The sequence below is a fragment of the Nerophis lumbriciformis genome, linkage group LG01 (genome assembly GCF_033978685.3).
Source record: "Nerophis lumbriciformis linkage group LG01, RoL_Nlum_v2.1, whole genome shotgun sequence".
Classification (NCBI taxonomy): domain Eukaryota; kingdom Metazoa; phylum Chordata; class Actinopteri; order Syngnathiformes; family Syngnathidae; genus Nerophis; species Nerophis lumbriciformis.
The window spans coordinates 46,505,649-46,525,773 of NC_084548.2; the positions used below are offsets into that span (position 1 = coordinate 46,505,649).

General features: G+C 42.3%; 1 protein-coding gene across 13 annotated transcripts in view; it reads right to left on the bottom strand.

Moving 5' to 3' along the window:
• The window catches only part of camta1a (calmodulin binding transcription activator 1a), a 740,802-nt gene that overhangs the window by 34,516 nt on the left and 686,161 nt on the right, over nucleotides 1-20,125 (bottom strand). For 12 of the 13 annotated variants that reach the window (XM_061984658.1, XM_061984687.1, XM_061984664.1 and 9 more), the window contains one exon: nucleotides 732-904. In XM_061984658.1, coding sequence (XP_061840642.1) covers nucleotides 732-904 — 173 coding nt within the window. Of the gene's footprint in view, nucleotides 1-731; nucleotides 905-9,818; nucleotides 10,101-20,125 lie in introns of those variants that run through there. The other variant, XM_061984684.1, reaches the window with a different exon arrangement.

Sequence of the window (20,125 nt, forward strand, 5' to 3'; positions counted from 1 at the left end):
GCATTAATCCAGCACAACAGCGGTGCATGGACTTCATTTATAAGTAAAGGTAAAACCATAATAACGTTTTTTTTATTAAATGTGCTTTTTTGTGTGCTACAGTTTGTATGTGTAAAGTTAAAGTTAAGTTAAAGTACCAATGATTGTCACACACACACTAGGTGTAATGAAATTTGTCCTCTGCATTTGACCCATCCCCTTGTTCACCCCCTGGGAGGTGAGGGGAGCAGTGGGCAGCAGCAGCGCCGCGCCCGGGAATAATTTTTGGTGATTTAACCCCCAATTCCAACCCTTGATGCTGAGTGCCAAGCAGGGAAGAATGCTGGTATGAGCTTTTAAACATAACCCGTTAACTGCTGCCAATCAAATGGTGAATAAGATACTCTTTAGGGTTCATATGTTTGTAAATCTGACTGTGATGAAGTCAGTGCCTCACCAGCCATGAACCTCACCGCACGTCACTGATTATATCAATACGTTGGATTAAATTATGACATGGATAAAGCAAAGACATGTTTACAAAGTAAAAGGAAGAAGGATCCTGATAAACATCTTGTCTGAATTTCCCCTCGGGGATTAATAAAGTATTTCTGATTCTGTTTGAACCTTATCAAAAGTCTGAATCTTATTTATTTCATTAAGTGAATCCCAATTTAACTATTTATTGATGATGATTGTACTGATTTATAGTAATTACCTTCATGTGTGATGTATCATTTGTCATAGTTTACCTGGGGCTGGCTGTTGTCTCCCCCTCCACCACCTCCCCCTGTGCCCGCTCCTCCTGTTCCTCCTCCAGCTCCACCACTCCCTGCACCGCTCTGTTGCTGGTGACTGGCCATCTCCGCCATCCTCCTCTCCATCTGTTCCAAGCGCTCCAGGATCGACATTCTGAACTGGTTATCTAACCAGGCGGTGGGACACAGAAGAGGAACACGAGTAACATGAGTTAGATGGAAATAAATGCCTGGCTTCCCTGTCACACCCGCACATATAACCTTATATCATAACAAGACGATCATACAGGAGACATCAATCTGGACCAAATGTGTTGGCTTGAGCATGTAGTGGATCTGCAGCAGCTACTTTGAACCATAACCATCAACCATTTCTGACACACCAGCAGTAAACGACAAACTCATCTCCCAGCTATTACAAATCCTGTATAATCATCATTAATCTGACTGAGAAGTGGGTAAGAACAAACGCATAAATCATCAACTTCATCATAACAAGAGGCTTTGCCAAAACGTACCCCTAATATTCATTAATCACCTGCTGAGGAGTTGCCGTCATCAAACTGCTGCTGTTTCTAGCTCCCATCCCAAAAAGATTAACAGACGGTAAATTGGTCCACCTTTTCACACACCGCTTCAGACATTGGCGCCGATCCCCAGCGATCCAGGCGACAATGCTGAGCACCCATGTGGGATTGCTGGCAAATTCTGTCTCACCACCAAGCAAAAACCGCGCATGTTTGGCGTTTTGTACTTAAGTCATATTATTCTAAAGTAACACTACTCTTTCAATGGGTACTCTACCCACCTCTGCTCATAATTATTACCATTTTTTCCATTTTCCAGTTGGAAGAATCAGTCCCATTCAGTTTGCAACTGTTTAGTTTCATATTTACAATGTGAACAACATATATATATACATACATGTTAAGTATATCGATTAGCCATTGTTTACCCTTTTCTGAGTTATGTATCAACAGCTGATGATAGTAGTAATAATAATAATAGTGTTGGCCTGTATAGCGATTGGGCTAAAAATCAAATGTGTTGCTTTTGTCCACACAAATGTTCCCTTTTATTGTTGCGACTTACGAGAAACATCCTTTTTGCCTTGAAGTCATGATTGTTGCAGAGCAAAGTGACGACAGAACAGGCAGCAAATGTGTTGCAATGATTTCAAACAGAAAGTGAAAGCAGATTGGGGAAGTTCCGATGAAAACATAACATGTTACATGTTGACAGCCAATGAAATCCCAGTTTTTAGTGGTTCTGCAACAAAACAATCATGAAACAAAGACGAGCGTCAATTCAGGCGCAAAACGAGCTGAAAGCGAAAATGAAAGCAAAGTCAGTTTAAAACTAAAGTGTCACACTTTATACAAAATATAAATCCTTCCTGGTAGTTTGTGGGACACTGACCTCATTTATTAAAGCAAAATAAATATCGTTTTCATTTGAGCAAAAAGTGCTGCCAGTGACGTCAGAACGACGATACCAGCTGACTTTCCAATGGAAACTAACTTTTTTACTTCCTTTTGGAACAAAATCTTCGTATTGTTATTAAATATTCTTATCGTAGCACATTTTGCACTTGGCGGCACTGCTGACATAGCCTCAGAAAAGTAGCGTCAGATTTACCGCCCGTACGAGCACCCGCTGGCAGAAATGTAGATCAGCGCCTATGGCTTCAGACATGCCTTGCATACAGTTGCGGGTCCATCCGTCTGATAAAATGCAATATAGTAAGGCCAACTAGTCCCAGCCCACTCCCCTTCCGTAAGCAGACACGGTAGAAAGGATAAGAGGTGATCTTACCAATCAATTACAAACCCATCCAGAGTCCTTGAAGAATCAGCCGTTCCATACATCAAGATAAAGGTGCATTAGCCTTGAGAGCGCTTACACGCTGCTTAGGAGGCGGCTAGTATGTTGTACCCTACTAGAGGTCAAACTGAGTGGTTTTATGTCTTGTCACCATGTAGGTCTTCAGCAATAGGTACAGCTATTTTCCTCACTAAAAATCTAAAACACTCCCGAGGGACTGTTTGAAAACTCTAAATATCAAGTTTTTGTCACTTCAGTGACTGTTAAATTTCTGGGAAGTTTTATTTTGCATTATTGTAGCTGTTGTCCACCTATTTGTCAATTTGTTATGCTTATCAGACATGGTCAAATGTCCACAAAGCACATATGGACCAGTTGGGGAAACTCCCGTGCGCTCTCCAGTATACCTTTGCAGGGGTGTAGGGATGGTCCAGTGTTTTATTACCAGGACAAAAAACCCATTTCACCTATTGTAGTTTAATTTGATTAATTAAGCATTAATTGTAACCAACACTTGTGCAAACAAACACATGAAGGTATACAAATGTATAGACCAGGGTTATTAAACTAAATTGTTTTTGGGACCACATTTCTTGAACGCTAAAGACTGCTGGGCCAGACTCCTCCCTTCACTATTAGTCTTATATTCCTGGGAACTAGCATCCTCTACTATAGACATTACCCATCCATCCATCCATTTTCTACCGCTTGTCCCGTTCGAGGTCACTGGGGTGCTGGAGCCAATCTCAGTTGCATTCGGGCAGAAGGCGGGGTACAACCTGGACAAGTCGCCACCTCATCACAGGGCCAACACAGATAGACAGACAACATTCACACTCACATTCACACTAGGGCCAATTTAGTGTTGCCAATCAACCTAGTCCCAGGTGCATGTCTTTGGAGGTGGGAGGAAACCGGAGTACCCGGAGGGAACCCACGCAGTCACGGGGAGAACATGCAAACTCCACACAGAAAGATCCCGAGCGCAGGATCGAACCCAGGACCTTCGTATTGTGAGGCAGACGCACTAACCCCTCTCCATCGTGCTGCCCTATAGACATTACCTTTTAGTGTATTTAATTTGTCAGAGTTAGAGGAGCGTTCTGCAAAAAAGCGAGTCAAAGTTTATTTTTATGACAGCACTCTAGTGTTTTTTAAGATTCTGTTGCAAAAATGTGAGTCTATCATAACTTAACTCAAGGACTACCAGTTGAATAAAAGTTAAAGTAGCAGTGATAGTCTCACACACACACTAGGTGTGGAGAAATTATCTTCTGCATTTGACCAATCCCCTCAAACCCCCTGGGAGGTGAGGGGAGCAGTGAGCAGCAACAGTGGCCGCGCTCAGGAATCATTTTGGTGATTTAACCCCCAATTCCAACCCTTGATGCTGAGTGCCAAGCAGGGAGGTAATGGGTCCCATTTTTAGAGTCTTTGGTATGACTCGGCCGGGGTTTGAACTCACGACCTACCGATCTCAGGGCGGACACTCTAACCACAAGGCCACTGAGCAGGATAATAGCCCCGATGATGAAAAAGAGAGGACCTAAAATGGAACCTTGAGGAAGACTACTAGTATAACTAAAGAAGCTAAACAAATGACTACTGACTGCAACTGAAGTAAACAAGCTACAGCAACCAAGTTACATAAATGATAAATCACATTACGAAAAACCACTGTCAAAAAGTACAGGACTCAAATGGGTGCCTTGAGGAACGTCTCAGTTATGTAAACCACAAGTTTGGACCCCATTGTCTGCTAGCAAGGTTCAAATTTCAATGCAAAGATCTGCTAATATGGTTACAGTGGTCCGGGTTTCTCTATACAACAGGGGCACTTTCGTGTTCTTAGAAAATTGCTGCAAAAATAATTGTCTCCTAAGTTTTTGAACAGGCCGGTATGGTGCCATTCCCATGCAGGATTTGGCCCCTGGGCCTCCAGTTGAATGGCCCAGTAGACGTTGTGTTGTAACGGGATGGGTATAGAGTAGAAATGTCCGATAATATCGGCAGGCCGATATTATCGGCAGATAAATGCGTTAAAATGTAATATCGGAAATTATCGGTATTGTTTTTTTTATTATCAGTGTCGTTTTTTTTTATTTTTATTAAATCAAAATAAAAAACACAAGATACACTTACAATTAGTGCACCAACCCAAAAAACCTTCCTACACTCATTCACACTCATTCACACAAAAGGGTTGTTTCTTTCTGTTATTAATATTCTGGTTCCTACATTATATATCAAAATATATCAATACAGTCTGCAAGGGATACAGTCCGTAAGCACACATGATTGTGCGTGCTGCTGGTCCACTAATAGTACTAACCTTTAACAGTTAATTTTACTAATTTTCATTCATTACTAGTTTCAATGTAACTGCTTTTATATTGTTTTACTTTCTTTTTTATTCAAGAAAATGTTTTTAATTTATTTATCTTATTTTATTTTATACATTTTTTTTAAAGTACCTTATCTTCACCATACCTGGTTGTCCAAATTAGGTATAATAATGTGTTAATTCCACGACTGTATATATCGGTTGATATCGGTATCGGTTGATATCGATATCGGTAATTAAAGAGTTGGACAATATCGGAATATCGGATATCGGCAAAAAGCCATTATCGGACATCCCTAGTACAGAGAGCCCACTGCAGTGGGGACTATAGAAGACTGCATTAGCATTCCCCATTTAGCCACTATGAGGCCGTTTCTGTGGAAACCTGCTGCTGAGCGGTAACTAGGCGACAAGATCATGGCTGTGTGTGTATGGCCCGTCTGCTATTGGCTTGTTGATGAAGGGGAGGAGAAGGACTCTACACAGAAAAAAAAAAAAAAAAAAAATATTGAGGAGAAAGGCAAAATATGGCGAAACAAATCTATGAATCCTCTTTGATTTATAAAGGTTAGTTTATCAAACGTACAATGCACAGCATCATTTGTTCTCTGCGTTCAACCCATCCCTGAGGAGCAGTGAGTGCCCAACCATGCATGGACACATCCAGATTGTGGCAGCACTTGTCAGCGTGTAGTTGCACTATTGGTTGTGACCTGATGGCTCTAAGTGGGGGGCCTTCACAACATGACATGGTGACATTTGCGCTTTACAGCAGCGGATGCTCAGGAGAGCGCTAATGTCAGCCCCTCTATAAGCCACAGTAAAAGAGGTCAAACAAGTGGCAGCCATGGGCAGACAAACATAATGTCAGTGGCTAGTAAATTGCTGCACTCATTGAGAGCACGCCACCCTGTGACAAGATTCAGGTCACTTCCTTTAGCACCTCTTTGCTAAACCCGCTGTCAGATGTTTGCAGCATCGACAACAACACACCTGGTGATTAGTGGATATAGAGTATTTTAAGGCGAGTCAGGGGGTTGAGAAGCGGACATGCACCGCAACCTGTCACTGCATAAGGTTATGTTGGCTCCTTTCTCCAGTCTGACAACTGGGACGGAGACATGAAGCGGGAGACAAGCTACTTAGCGGCACGCTGACATGTCTTTGTTCAGGCCTAGTGCTGCAGTGTGCTGCAGTGCAGATGATGTCATCTCCACCTGCTGCCTGATGCTCTGAATGCGATGCACGTCCACTGCAGAGGGAGGATGGGGGAAGAGACGAGTGGGAGGGGAGAGGGAGGTGACATGGAAGGTGAGCAGCCAAACAGAAGTGCATCAACACGGTGACATCGTCAACACCCTCCCACTTTGTGGTATGTGGAAGCGCATGGCAGACGTGCTCACTCTCACACATTTGAGGCAAGCTCAAAAGCAAGTGCATGGAGGTGGGTGGCCATGCATAAATGTTATTTACAGTACTGGAATAATGGTGATTGTTTTAACGACTTTAGGGACCATTTTAACTTTGCTCAATAAATGGAGTAAAAATAAAACCGAGAACAACCACTACCCACTATGCAAATCATTTTGAGTACTTTCACAGTCAACTGCAAAACTATTGGATCCATCCTTGAGAGAAAACCTCTCTCATCCAAGAGATAAATGCCCGAAGGAGCTGAATAACACCAGCTATCAAATGTTTTAATGTAGTGGCCGTTATCAACATGGACGTGAATAAAAATCTACTTAATGCTGGTCGACAAAAGGCCTTGAACATTTACAACCGCTACCACAAAAAAGTAATTTTATGGCTTGCAATGGATCTTCATTATGAGAAATGACTTGCTCTGCCGCTGTGGGAGTCACCAAACACTGACTATGACTCAGCTGACTAAGACTTGACTAAGAAGTTGAGTTCCATGTGGAAAGTACTCCATTAATCTACTTTGTGCATGATGATATTAAATCCTACCAGCATTTGTGAAGCAACATTGGACCGCATGTTGGCCTAATGGTTAGCATGTTGGCCTCAAAGTCAGGTCGAGGGTTTGAATCTTTGTTGGAGTATCTCATTTTTGAGTTAGCATGTTATCCACATGTGTGTGTACTCCTACCGCCTACCGAATCCCAAACTAATTAATGTTGGTTAATTGTAAAGTGAAGTGAATTATATTTATATAGTGCTTTTTCTCTCTCGAGACTCAAATGGCTTTACTTTGTGAAACATTAACTACATTTAAACCAGAGTGTGTGGCCCTGGGAACAAGGTGGGTAGAGTGTCTTGCCCAAGAACACAGTGGCAGTGACTAGGATTGGAAATATATTATTATATTAACTATCCAGCCACATATACAGTATATATAAGTGAGTACATTTGGATACTTGATTGTTTTTTTCCATAGGTAAGTCTATACAGTATTTAAGTCTATATGTGTTATCAAGTCAGCTGGGATAGGCTCCGGCTTACCCATGACCTTGATTAGGACAAGCGGTATAAAAAATAAATGAATGCAGCAACATGTAAGGCACAATATGTTCCATTGGAAAAGGCAAATGTAATGATAGGAGAAGAAGTGAGAAGTTCAACTAGTGGACCATACAAACAGAGCTCCATTAAGGAAACAAAGACTTGGTTGTTTGAGGTTTTGACAGTAAAGGACAACAACTATATATAAAGTTCGAAATGATAAAACATTTTTTATACAAAGATCAGTGATTTAATAATTAGATGGTAAACATTTGAACAAAGACTGATACAGTGGCTGTTTTTATGTCAGTAAAACATTTAACCTGTTTAATTTTTTAAATCACTCTGCAGCCAGTTTTCGCCAGCTTATTTCAAAGCCTAAACTCAGCTTGAAACAGTAACAGGTGATACATTTGCAACATTGTCTGCCACCAAATTCATTGTTTTCACACTAGTCATCCATCCATCCATCCATCCATTTTCTACCGCTTATTCCCTTCGGGGTTGCGGGGGGCGCTGGAGCCTATCTCAGCTACAATCGGGTGGAAGGCTGTGTATACCCTGGACAAGTCGCCACCTCATCGCAGGGCCAACACAAATAGACAGACAACATTCACACTCACATTCACACACTAGGGCCAATTTTAGTGTTGCCAATCAACCTATCCCCAGGTGCATGTCTTTGGAGGTGGGAGGAAGCCGGAGTACCCGGAGGGAACCCACGCAGTCACGGGGAGAACATGCAAACTCCACACAGGAAGATCCCGAGCCCGGGATTGAACCCAAAACTACTCAGGACCTTCATATTGTGAGGCAGACGCACTAACCCCTCTGCCACTGTGCTGCCCACCCTGGTCATGTATCCTTAATTATATAGTGATATAAACCAACAATTATCAAAGGTTATGTTGATTACATTGCTTATCCTGCAACGAAGAGAGAATAGCTCCAAGCCAACTGGCATTTACCCAGCTAAATAGGTCAATATGAGTCTAGTCAGAAAACCGGGGAGATAGATTCTGTCACAACAAAGGTAAAATGCCAAGAGTGAGCGCCGTGGGGACTTACTGTCATCTAGTATTGCACTAATACACTGCAGAATTGGCGTTGACTCTCAGAACGCAGGTCAGTTTGACTTTCAAGCTTTCAAACAACTTGCGTAAATATATAATACATACCCACATACGTGTGTGTACGTGTGTGTGTGGGTATATATATATACATATATGTGTGCATTAAAGTCAGATTTCAATTTTAAACAAGATATCCAGGTTTTAAAAATGCTAGTCAGCATTTCAAACTGAACAGGATTGCACATGTCTGACATGGATTTATGGTCTCATTTATATTTGATGTGATGTAATTAACCATCACCTTAACTTTAAAATGTTTCAACTGAACAGCATGGACAGTGACACAACTTGAACTTGAAACATTATCAATATACAGTATAGGAAGAATTAGCCACACTTGGCAAACTTTTATTGGAACCTCTCAGGCATTCCTGCCACAAAGTATGAATACATAATACAAAAACAACACTGTAGGAAAGAAAATATAAAAACATAACCTTAAAACGATAAAAGTCAATGCAACGTCACAGGTCATTCTAAATCAAACTTGAAATGAAGCATAACACCAAGGCACTCCTGAAACACTAGACTGCTAGTATTTTCAAAATAGAACCCATGTGTTTCACTTTATTACTATAAAAGATTATGTCACTAATGGTTAAATGAAGAGAAAGAGGAAAGTTCGGTTAATGTCGCTGTTCATAGCTTGGTGGTGCTGAAATGCTCACAGGCAACTTTTAGATAGATTGGTTGATAGACACACGGACCAATATATACATAGATAGACTGCTATATAGCTATTTAATATAAACACTATCTATATAAATGACTTAAAAGTAATAAATTACTTTTTAAAAGTAAAAAAAAAAAACACGTTTTACCCTTGCTCTAGTTAAAGATTTCCTTCACAAACATACATTGGGAGCAGCAGCATGTACTGTAGGTCAATTAGGTCTACTGTGTTGGAGTGCAAAGTAACTGTCTGTCCCCTTTTTTACAGGACTGTACTGTCAGTTCCAAAGTTGTAAAAGCCAAGTGTGCAAAAGTAGTACCAATGAACTTGTTACCATGCGTAGCCATTGTACGCCTGTGATCTACTTATTTTCCTATACAGATGCAATGACATGACATGGTTGCATATACTTTACAAACAACAACACTAAAGCTAATCCTTATGGTAACTTAAATATAACAATTTCCCTTGAAAATATCTTTTAGACGAGTAGTATTGAGGCACGAGTTTCTACTACAGTCATTGACTTGGACATCTGTCCACCTCAGCCAGTTAAGAGCACACAACAACACATGCAACTTCCACTTCCTCTGCACAAGTCTGCACAAACACAACACAAGACCACAGCGTAAACTTCTAACCTTCTAGCTTATTTTCCATCGGGTAGAGTCCATAGCAAAAACAACCAAAACATCCCCCAAAAAACACGTCTTTTTTTGTTTTGTCAAGGGGTGCAGGTGTCAGTCACCGGCAACCTGACCCACGCCGGTCCCGGCATGGCTGCGTCTGTCTCAATCAGAACGCTGTTTGGTCACAGCCTCTCTGACAGTCTGCACAGTGTCACGCGTGGACAAGAGAAAACAAATACAGTACATCCGTGTACATGTGAACAGAGTTTCTAGCTCCTCCACAGAGTCAAACAATGGAACAAGTGAGGGAAGAGAGCCACGCGAGGAGAGCTACTCCTCTTTCTCTAATAGCCCCCTCCTCCTTTTCTTCACTTCTTGCACTTCTCTCTCTCTCTCTCTCTCTCACACACACACACACACACACACACACACACACACACACACACACACACACACACACACGCACGCACACGCACACGCACACACGCACGCACGCACGCACACACACAAACAGTGTTTCTTGTAGTTGCATGCAGTAAAATGACAATACAAATGCTTGCAGAAGAGTGTATGTGTGAGTGTGTTTGTGTGTGTTTGTGTGTGTGTGTGCACGTGTTGCCGGTAAACAGACGCCATTGTCCTAATTGGGGCTCTTCAACTTTGTTTACTGCCATGACATTTATAGCATGGGGATGTGTCAGAGTCAAATTAAAATGGCTTTGGGGGGGAGGAGAAATTCTGCGCAACAGTGTTTTGGTGCGTGTCTTTGCAGTAGTTTACACAAACACGCCCACCCCCTCGCCTGCATTGTCTGTCACGCCAGTTAAAAACTGCTTAGAGTCGGCACGCGCTGCCTGCAACAGTCTACACACGGCTGCTTGTGCAAGGCTGTGATCGTGGACTGTAATTGTGCAGCAACTTAGCCAGCCATCCCCTCAGACCGTATGCGCGAGAGGTTATTTGTGCACCAATAGTGGCTGTATTTGTTTTCTGCCCATGGCTCCCCCACCTGCAGTGCTGCAGAGAAAAAGGCGCCCCTTCCCCCACTCTGCATTATGACAAATCAAGGCAGGCAGGCAGGCAGGCAAGCAGGCAGGCAGCAGTGCCATTAGCACATCACAGCACCAAGTCTTCCTCGTCGGCAAAGCTGCACGAGCGCTAAACACTTGTGTTGTGTCAGCTGCCGTTAGGAATCAGGTAGCTACACTTTGACCCCAAGACTGCGAAGTCACACTGCATTAAAAGCTTTGCATGATTGGCGTAAGGATGAGGACAACACGCGCCAGTGACATCGTCTGCCCTACTTCTCAACAAAGTTATCCCACTTGGTGCTGCATGGAGTAAACAAAGCAAGTCTGCATGGCTACAGTCAGTGGTCCTGATGCTGCAGAGGTTGTGGCCACAATGGCTGGTTAATGTTTTTGAATTGTTTTCATTGTTATTTCATCCGTTCACTTAATTAAAGGTTCCCTAAATTCTGCTTTTGCACCAATATTGTTTGGTCTGACTGAAGAGTTCAGCATTTACTTGTTATGTGAAATTTCATGAAGTATTAATATACTAAACCAATTACCAAGTTATTTCACTGCACAATAATGAGATTCAATACAATAATCTGCCATTACAAAGTTTAGGAATGATCAATTTAAGGTTAACAATGTCTGATAGGTATTATTTATGTGCTTGTTTGCAGTGGTTTAGATCTGCACCATATCATATTTTTTCTGTGTGCAATAAGGAAACCAACATTTTAGAAAGTGTGAGGCACTGTTGAGGTTCACTACAGCAAATGCAAACAAAGGGCTAACCTAAGTAGGTAACAGGGTGGGATGGGTTTTTCCCAAGCCAGGCAGCTCCTCCTCAGTCGGTTCTGTGAATGAACCAGTGAGCCGGTAGGGTATGAATGGCGGAGGGATCTGCCGGTTCTGCTGTATCTAAGCCACCAGCTCCCTCCCACTTCCTCCGGGGCCGTCTGCAATGCAGCTGTCCTGGGAGCCGGCGTTTCAACGTGTCCTACTTTATCCTGTCAATGCTCAGGCACTGCAGTAATGCTTTTACCCGACGCTCACACATACACTTACACAAACACGCACACATTCATAACCTCACTCATGTGCTCATTACATTCTGGCGAATGCCGCACAACATGTGTTTGAGTCACAAATTGAATATGGAATAACTCCACATTGCTAATCTCCAAGAGTTATTTTATTTATAGCACCTCATGAAGTCATAACAAGTGAACATTGTGTATACAAAACCTATAAAAATGTAACAAGCATGTTACTGAACGTTCACTATGGCTACAAAAAGCAACGCAAATACAAAAACAGCGCTAACATTAATCGAAAATAATGCAACAGAATAGAATAATAGGTTGCAAGAAGCAAGAGTGGTTGTAATAACGGACCATACAAACTGTATGATCTGACCTTACAGCTTTTTTGGGATTGCTTAGGCACTCAAATAAAATGTACAGCATTACAATATTAGCAGAATCTTACACTCAAGAGGCAAAATATCAGCCCGCTGCACATTGTCAACCTCACACTTTCTGCAAAATTATACACAATGGGCTTGATTTACTCAAGGTTTGTGTGTACTAAAACACGTGCAGACTTTATAGCACACGCAAAGCTGATCTACTAAATGTGTGCAAAGTCTTTATTAATGTGCAACATATATGCTGCTCATCAAAACAGCTACAATTCTGGGAGAAGAAGATGAAAATATAATTATTTAGCACGCGCAATTTAATTAATCAACACTCATCATCATTTTGAGAGCACTATTTTGCGTTTGATTTTGCACGTGTCAGAAGGACGTGCATATTGACTGTTACACACATGGCTGCAGGATCAGTGCTTATGCTGCACAGACGATGGGGAGATGAGAATCCTCCGTCCTAAGTGTTTGTGTCAACATTTTGGACCGTAAGAAATAAAAAATATTACACATATCGTCTATTCAGCAACATAATTTTATAAATAAGAAATAAAAAATATTACACACATCGTCTATTCAGCAACATAATTTTATAATTCCCTAGCTGCTATAGAAGACTTAAAGGGCTGATTAAAACAAATTCAATTGATGCGTTTTAGTGTTCTCTAGTGTTTTTTTTGTTATTGACGCATAGAATAGAATATATATTATCAAAATATTTGATTATATAAACAAAACTTCTTTAAGGATGCATTTTTGTGTCTTGAGAGGAGTAAGTGCAGCCTATCTCCAAAGAGTGCAGCTGTAAAAAAGTTGTCTACTGCATGTTTGAAAACATAGCAAAGATAGGAGCATGATAACATGCTCTCTCTGTAAGAGTGTCTTCGTGGTGATGCTCCGTATAGGGCTTGAACGTGTGCATTGTGGGTCTTGCTGGACTCTGAATAGCTTATTTAAAAGACTGTGCTTAAGTTTAGTTCAAAAGTTCAAAACATGGTGCGAACGTGCGGCATCATGAACTGCCATATTTGTGGTCATGATCATTTCAGGACAAAAAAAGGATTTGGTGCGATTTTTTTCATTTCCAGCGTGAAAGCAATGCAGAGGGAAGTTGGGTTCAGTTCAGTTCAGTTTCAGTTTATTTCGAACATGCATATAATACAATGTAATGCATCACATATGCAGCGGCGTGGCGCAGTTGGGAGAGTGGCCGTGCCAGCAACCTGAGGGTTCCTGGTTTGATCCCCAACTTCTACCAACCTCGTCATGTCAGTTGTGTCATTGAGCAAGACACTTCACCCCTGCTCCTGATGGGTCGTGGTTAGGGCCTTGCATGGCAGCTCCCGCCATCAGTGTGTGAATGTGTGTGTGAATGGGTGAATGTGGAAATAGTGTCAAAACGCTTTGAGTACCTTGAAGGTAGAAAAGCGCTATACAAGTATAACCCATTTACCATTTACCATATTTCCAACTGTTTCATTGCAGCACGTCCGAAAAGGAGTAGGAAGAAGCTGAGCTTATTTAATCCTACCCCTTTTCATACCATACCAATTTTATCCCATTTCCATGTTCTTTGTAACAGAACATTGAATAAATAAATAATACATACATAATATACCATAGTAAGTAAACAGATATTAAAATACATAAATAATCTATCTCAAAATAAATAAAAAATGTTCATCATAATTATTGTTCTGTGTACTATGTGAACACTTGTAGTTTGAACAGTTTCTTAAACTGAATCTTATTGGTGCTTTGTTTGATTTCTTTGGTTTATCCATTCCATAATTTAATTCCACATACGATATACGGCATGCCGGACTGACCTGGCAGGCCCAAACGCATTGTGAGGGTCTGCTGGGAACGTCTAGCAGAGTCTCCTGTCAGAGAGAGTTTCAATTCCCACCTCCGGAAGAACTTTGAACATGTCACAAGGGAGGTGCTGGACATTCAGTCCGAGTGGACCATGTTCCGCACCTCTATTGTCGAGACGGCTGATTGGAGCTGTGGCCGCAAAGTAGTTGGTGCCTTTCGTGGCGGTAATCCTAGAAGTCGCTGGTGGACACCAGCAGGTTCTAGGATTACCGTCAAGCTGAAGAAAGAGTCCTATCGGGTGCTTTTCGCTCATAGGACTCCGGGGGCAGTGGACAGGTACCGACAGGCCAAGCGGTGTGCGGCTTCAGAGGTCTCAGAGGCAAAAACTCGGACATGGGAGGAGTTCGGGGAAGCCATGGAAAACGACTTCCGGACGGCTTCGAAGTGATTCTGGACCACCATCCGCCACCTCAGGAAGGGGAAGCAGTGCACTGTCAACATCGTGTATGGTGAGGATGGTGTTCTGCTGACCTCGACTGCGGTTGTGTGGATTGATGGAGGGAATACTTCGAAGACCTCCTCAACCCCACCAACAAGCAGTGCCTGGGGAATCTGTGGTGGGCTCTCCAATTTCTGGGGCTGAGGTTGCTGAGGTACTTAAAAAGCTGCTCTGTGGCAAGGCCCCGAGGGTGGATAAGACCCGCCCGGAGTTCCTTAAGGCTGTGGATGCTGTGGGGCTGTCTTGGTTGACAAACTCTGCAACATTGCGTGGACATCGGGGGTGGTACCTCTCGATTGGCAGAACGGGGTGGTGGTTCTTCTCTTTAAGAAGGGGAACCGGAGCCTACATCTGATCCGAGTAAGAGGTTACTTGTATGAAGTTGAATATCTGGATACCGACAATCTGCACCCCATAGTACTGTAACCTGATCATCAAAAAAGACAATGACAACCGACTTCTGCATCCAGGCCATAAACGAGTCTTTGCGGAGCTGCGGCGAGCTTATTGGGTGCTCTTCAGAAGACAGGCTATAGAGAGACATCAGAGCCAGTCATCCCTAAAATGGTAGACCTACGTTCCTCTCGAATCTACCTTTGCCAACCCGCTTTCTGGTCCACCAGAGCGGACTGTCTCACAACGAGGTGTGTCGACCTGGATCTGCTCCCCAGTATGGACTTAGATTCCTTTCTCATGGCCCTAAGTGGTTTCATCCCAAGACGAGGAAAGCCCATCCATCCATCTATTTTCTACCGCTTATTCCCTTTGGGGTCGAGGGGGGCGCTGGAGCCTATCTCAGCTACAATCGGGCGGAAGGCGGGACGAGGAAAAGCCATTTGAGTTAATATCTGATCAGGGCACATATTTTCGAGGTGGTAACAGAAAACTTCAGAAGGCCTTCGTTGCTCTCGAACTACTTCAAGAAAAACTGACGAGCAGGGAATTACATTCCAATTTAACCCTTCTCATGCACCACAGTTTGGAGGCACATGGGAGCAAGAAATCCGTTCAGTTAAAGCCTCTCTTCAAGTAGTCCTTGAAGACTGAATCGTCCCAGAGGAAGTTCTCTCCACAGTTCTGGTGGAGGTGGAAGGAATACTTAATTCCAAACGGCTCGGCTATGTGTCCACTGACATTTCAGACACTGACCATTCAACTCCAATTATGTTGCTCGTGGGGCGGCAGGATGATTCTCTTCCACAAGCAGTTTATGGCACCTGAGAACTCCTAGGGAAGCGCAAATAGTGGCATAGCCAAGTTGTCTCTGAACAGTTCTGGACACAGTTCACCCGGTGCTACCCACCCAACCTTCAACTTCGTCAGAGACGGCAATCCTCTTCAGACTTAGCAGAGGGTCAGGTAGTAGTAGTTGACGCGGGTCATTCCCAGCACTGATGGACAGATCAGGATGGCAGAGCTCAACATTGGAGGATGCCAAGCTTATCAATCTACCGGCCATGCCTACTGATAAAGAAGACAGCCCTTCACAATAACTTCTATTGGATTACTAGTTTGATTCACAAATTAAGGGGTGGCTGTATAAAACTTCCTGTGATTGGCTGTCAATCACTTCGCTCACCTGTAACGTCACCTGCAAGACCAGGAAGACATACCCCTTTATTGACGTGTGCAGCTGACACAAAGCTTTGTGAAAGTCATGCCCAAATTTTATTCCCACAGACATTGCCTCCTACTTTTGTTGGCAGACATGTGTGCGTTCATGATGATGTGAGTTGCGGCGTGATTGCTATACTGTAAACTAGCGACCCAGAAATGTTATGCATGTAAAGCTGAATGTGATTTATGTAGTTTAGCATTCATTTATTGTCATAATTGCACAAATGTTAAAGTAGTCTTGTTATCTGTGGTACCATCACCTTAGAGTATATTCCTTATTTTCATTTGGTTTGTGCGTTTAATTAGCCTCCAGAGGAGACAATGTGATAGCGTAGTTGTTAATCACCCACTTGAACTTGCCGTGTTTAACCGCAATGGGGTGCTGTTACTCCCATAAATGGATATTTCCTAATACCATTTACTGTAGGATGTTTATATTATCAATACTATTGTCTGTCACCTACTGGTATTAATTATTGTATCTTCTTTTCTCTTTTATTTAGAGACCACACATATACACCCATACCCAGCCATATATGGATAAATAGGTGTTGATCTACACCAAAAAATTTGAATAAATACTGTTTGGAAAGAAAAGTTGGAAGATCTTATTCATTGAAGTAGTTGTCAAAGCCTTCTGACAGAGGCAAGGAATATCAGGCTGCAGCACAGCAGATATCACACACCGTGTCCTCAACAACGTCCGTTGTGTATTTTACATAAACAATGTCCATCGCGTATGTTACATGAATAAAATAGAAGGTTTAGTGTTAATACACACAACAAACATTGCACACGTGGTTTAACACAACTTCCGCTGGTTAAAATTACAGCGCTACATGTATTTAACCAGTTTTGATCCCCAGAGTTAAACAGCCAAAAACAACACAACCACGAATAAAAAAGACATCACAAAGTCAGCAATTTCAATACATTCCTACTTTGTTGTCCAGTCGCTATAAAAGTCAGATTTTTGCGATTTATTTTGATTTTTTTCAGGGTCGATAGTGCCACCTTCTTCTACTCTCCCACTGCCGCTTCCTTGTGACACATATTATTTGCTGTTGCTCCCTGAGAGGTGGCGGGAGCATAGGCGCCGATCTAAATTTCTGCCAGTGGGTACTCGGACGGGCGGTTAATCTGAGGCCCCTTCCACACTAAGCCGGCTAAGGTTATCCAGGTTAAATCCCACCTAACCTTATTCTTGTCCACACACACAATGGTCGTTTAAAATCCCCTCCTCCCCTCCGTCCGCCGGCGCAACGCGACCTAGTACGCATGCGCAGAAAATGCGCATGTTATAGTCACCTCCAGTGTTGCTTTGTGAGCAAGTTCTTTAATTAAATTGAACTTATCTGTACAATATCTAGTGTTGTGGTATTTCAATTAACTGGAATCCAGTGTGCTGTGGGGCCCTATTGTAGTGAGTCACACCTGAGCCATCATAAATTCATTAAATCTTTAATGGACATGTAGAAGTATACAATGTGACAAAGAACATTTTACAACAATCAAACTAGGGATCTAGATATCTGGTCAGGACACTCCTCACTCTTTTGCCTTCACCTTCATTGTCCATTTGGTTTTGGTGACTTTATATACTCTGGACCTAGACGTTGAGTCCGCCACATACATGGCGGACAATAACTGATACTGTCTGCTTTGCCAGTCCAAATGCATTCGATGTTTTCCGTAGTCTTCCCTCGACGGCCAGGTAAAACAAAGCACACGCTACCTTTTTCATCACATCCACGGGAGTAAGGGACGAAGTTTTTCAGTAAGTAGAATCACAGCTGAACTCGACATTTGAAAGTTCTCTTGCCGTCTGAGAAGTGTTGTATCTGAAATAGCTGCAATCGCGCGTTTCCTTCACTTCTGGTATTCATGTGTGATTTCCACAAGCGTCTTTACATGTAGAAGAAAGAGAAACACGGGCATGTCTGGATGACTCGCTTCCATCTTTCCAGTGGTTAGCTCCGGTTGTTATGAAGCTGGCTGTGGCGCGTTGTTTCTGACGTCACATCCTGTGTGGCCGCAGCCTTTCTGACTTCATTTCCTATCTGAACTCAGTTTGTAAACGATCAATGAGTCCATACAAAGCTAAGAGCCGGAGATTCAAGAAATACAAGGCACACTTACCCGTGTAAAACATTGTCCGAGGAGGGGAACCTTAAACGATAGATTAGTGTGGCTGAAACGAGGCTTAGGCTAAATAAGTATTTGTTTAAGGGGTTATCCGGCTTAGTGTAGACATAGCTTGATGCTACTTTTCTGAGCATGCGCGGTTTTTGCTTGGTGGTGAGAAATAATTTGCCATCAATCCCACGTGGTTGCTCGGCATTGTCCGTGGGTGCTCGGGCTCCATTAATTATAATATCAATGTTAATGTAACCGAAAGTGTACAAATGGACCCAATAAGTACTATTTACTAGCTGTCATTTAACTGGGGACACTCTTAATTGATTGTTTTCCCGTGATGCAAACGGACAGGCTTGCAGGTAAAAACATGATTCCATTTTTGACTAAAAAGGTACAAACAAAAGGCGCTCACAGCGGAGGCACAACTTGGCTAAGGAACAAAAAACAACCCGAAGGCGAGCGTGCCTAACGCACGTGAAAGCAAAGGCAAAAAAACTTAGGACATACAAAACTCGCTAACTGTGACATGAAACATGAAAGTAAAAAAACTCTCTAGACTGTGGCTTGAATAAACAAAAACTTACTGTGGCAAGGCATGGAACGAGCATGAAACTATGGCATGGAAAGAATCAGTACAGAGCATGAAATGAACAATGTCGCCAGGCCGACTACCTGGCAACTACAGGCTTAAATAATAATGTCATGATTAACAACAGGTGCGTGAGTCCAAACAAATGAGGCAGGTGAAACTAATGAGTTGTAATGGAAACTAAAACAAACCAGGGTGCATAAAAACAGGAACGAAGAAAAATAACAAAACATAATCCAGACCACAGAACATGACAACTAGTTTCAATGACCCACCTTATCTTGCCTCTGATTGACCTGTCAGTGGAGTTTTGCCATAACCTTAGCCAATTGTGACTCATCATATGAACACCAACCAATCATCATGGATATTATATGTATGTATGGATGTTCTAATTCATCCAGGTCTTTGTATTTTCTCCATATTTTTTTTGGGACCGGTACTTTTCAGAGGCGGTATAGTACCGAAAATGATTAATTGGTATCGCGGTACTATGCTAATACCGGTATACCGTACAACCCTAATCCATCGTCATCGTTCATATAATTTTAAGATGCCTTTTTTAACTTAGCTTTGAATCTAGATGACATATTTGGTGGTAACATTGCCATAACTAAATAAGCCTGCTTTTCACACTCATAATTGAAGTATTGTACTCCATGTTTTAAAAATATTTTTTGCTGACCAAACACTTAGAAAGCACATACATTGTTATTTTTGGAATATTTTTTCCGACTCACAACACGGCAGGAAGTTGGTATGTTTGTGCACACGTGTTGCAAATAAAGCACGGATTAGGCAGCTCAGAGAATTGGAGGTGTCACTGCCTTCAGCTAACATGCCGTGTGTTGAATAACAATTTAGCAATTCTTGGAGGAAGGACCTACAATTTCTCCTGTTGTAAGAGTCGAAAGTAAAACTACTTCATTTCATAGCTACACATGACTGTGTGACTGTCGATGAAGGTAATGCTTATTTGGAAAGCAATACAATTAGTTAGGTTTACTCTGAGTCCTTCAAATGCTGCTTTTTGCTGTAAATGTTCCTTGTGTCAAAAAAGCTCTAGATTTTGTTTTTAAAAGTAATTCCTTGGTACCGGATCTACTAAGATGCAGATACAACATGCTAAACAGCGTTTGCAAACTATAACATTGTGTGTACAAATAGTGGGCGTGTTGCGTGTGATCGTCTAGGACTGTGTGCACATACGAT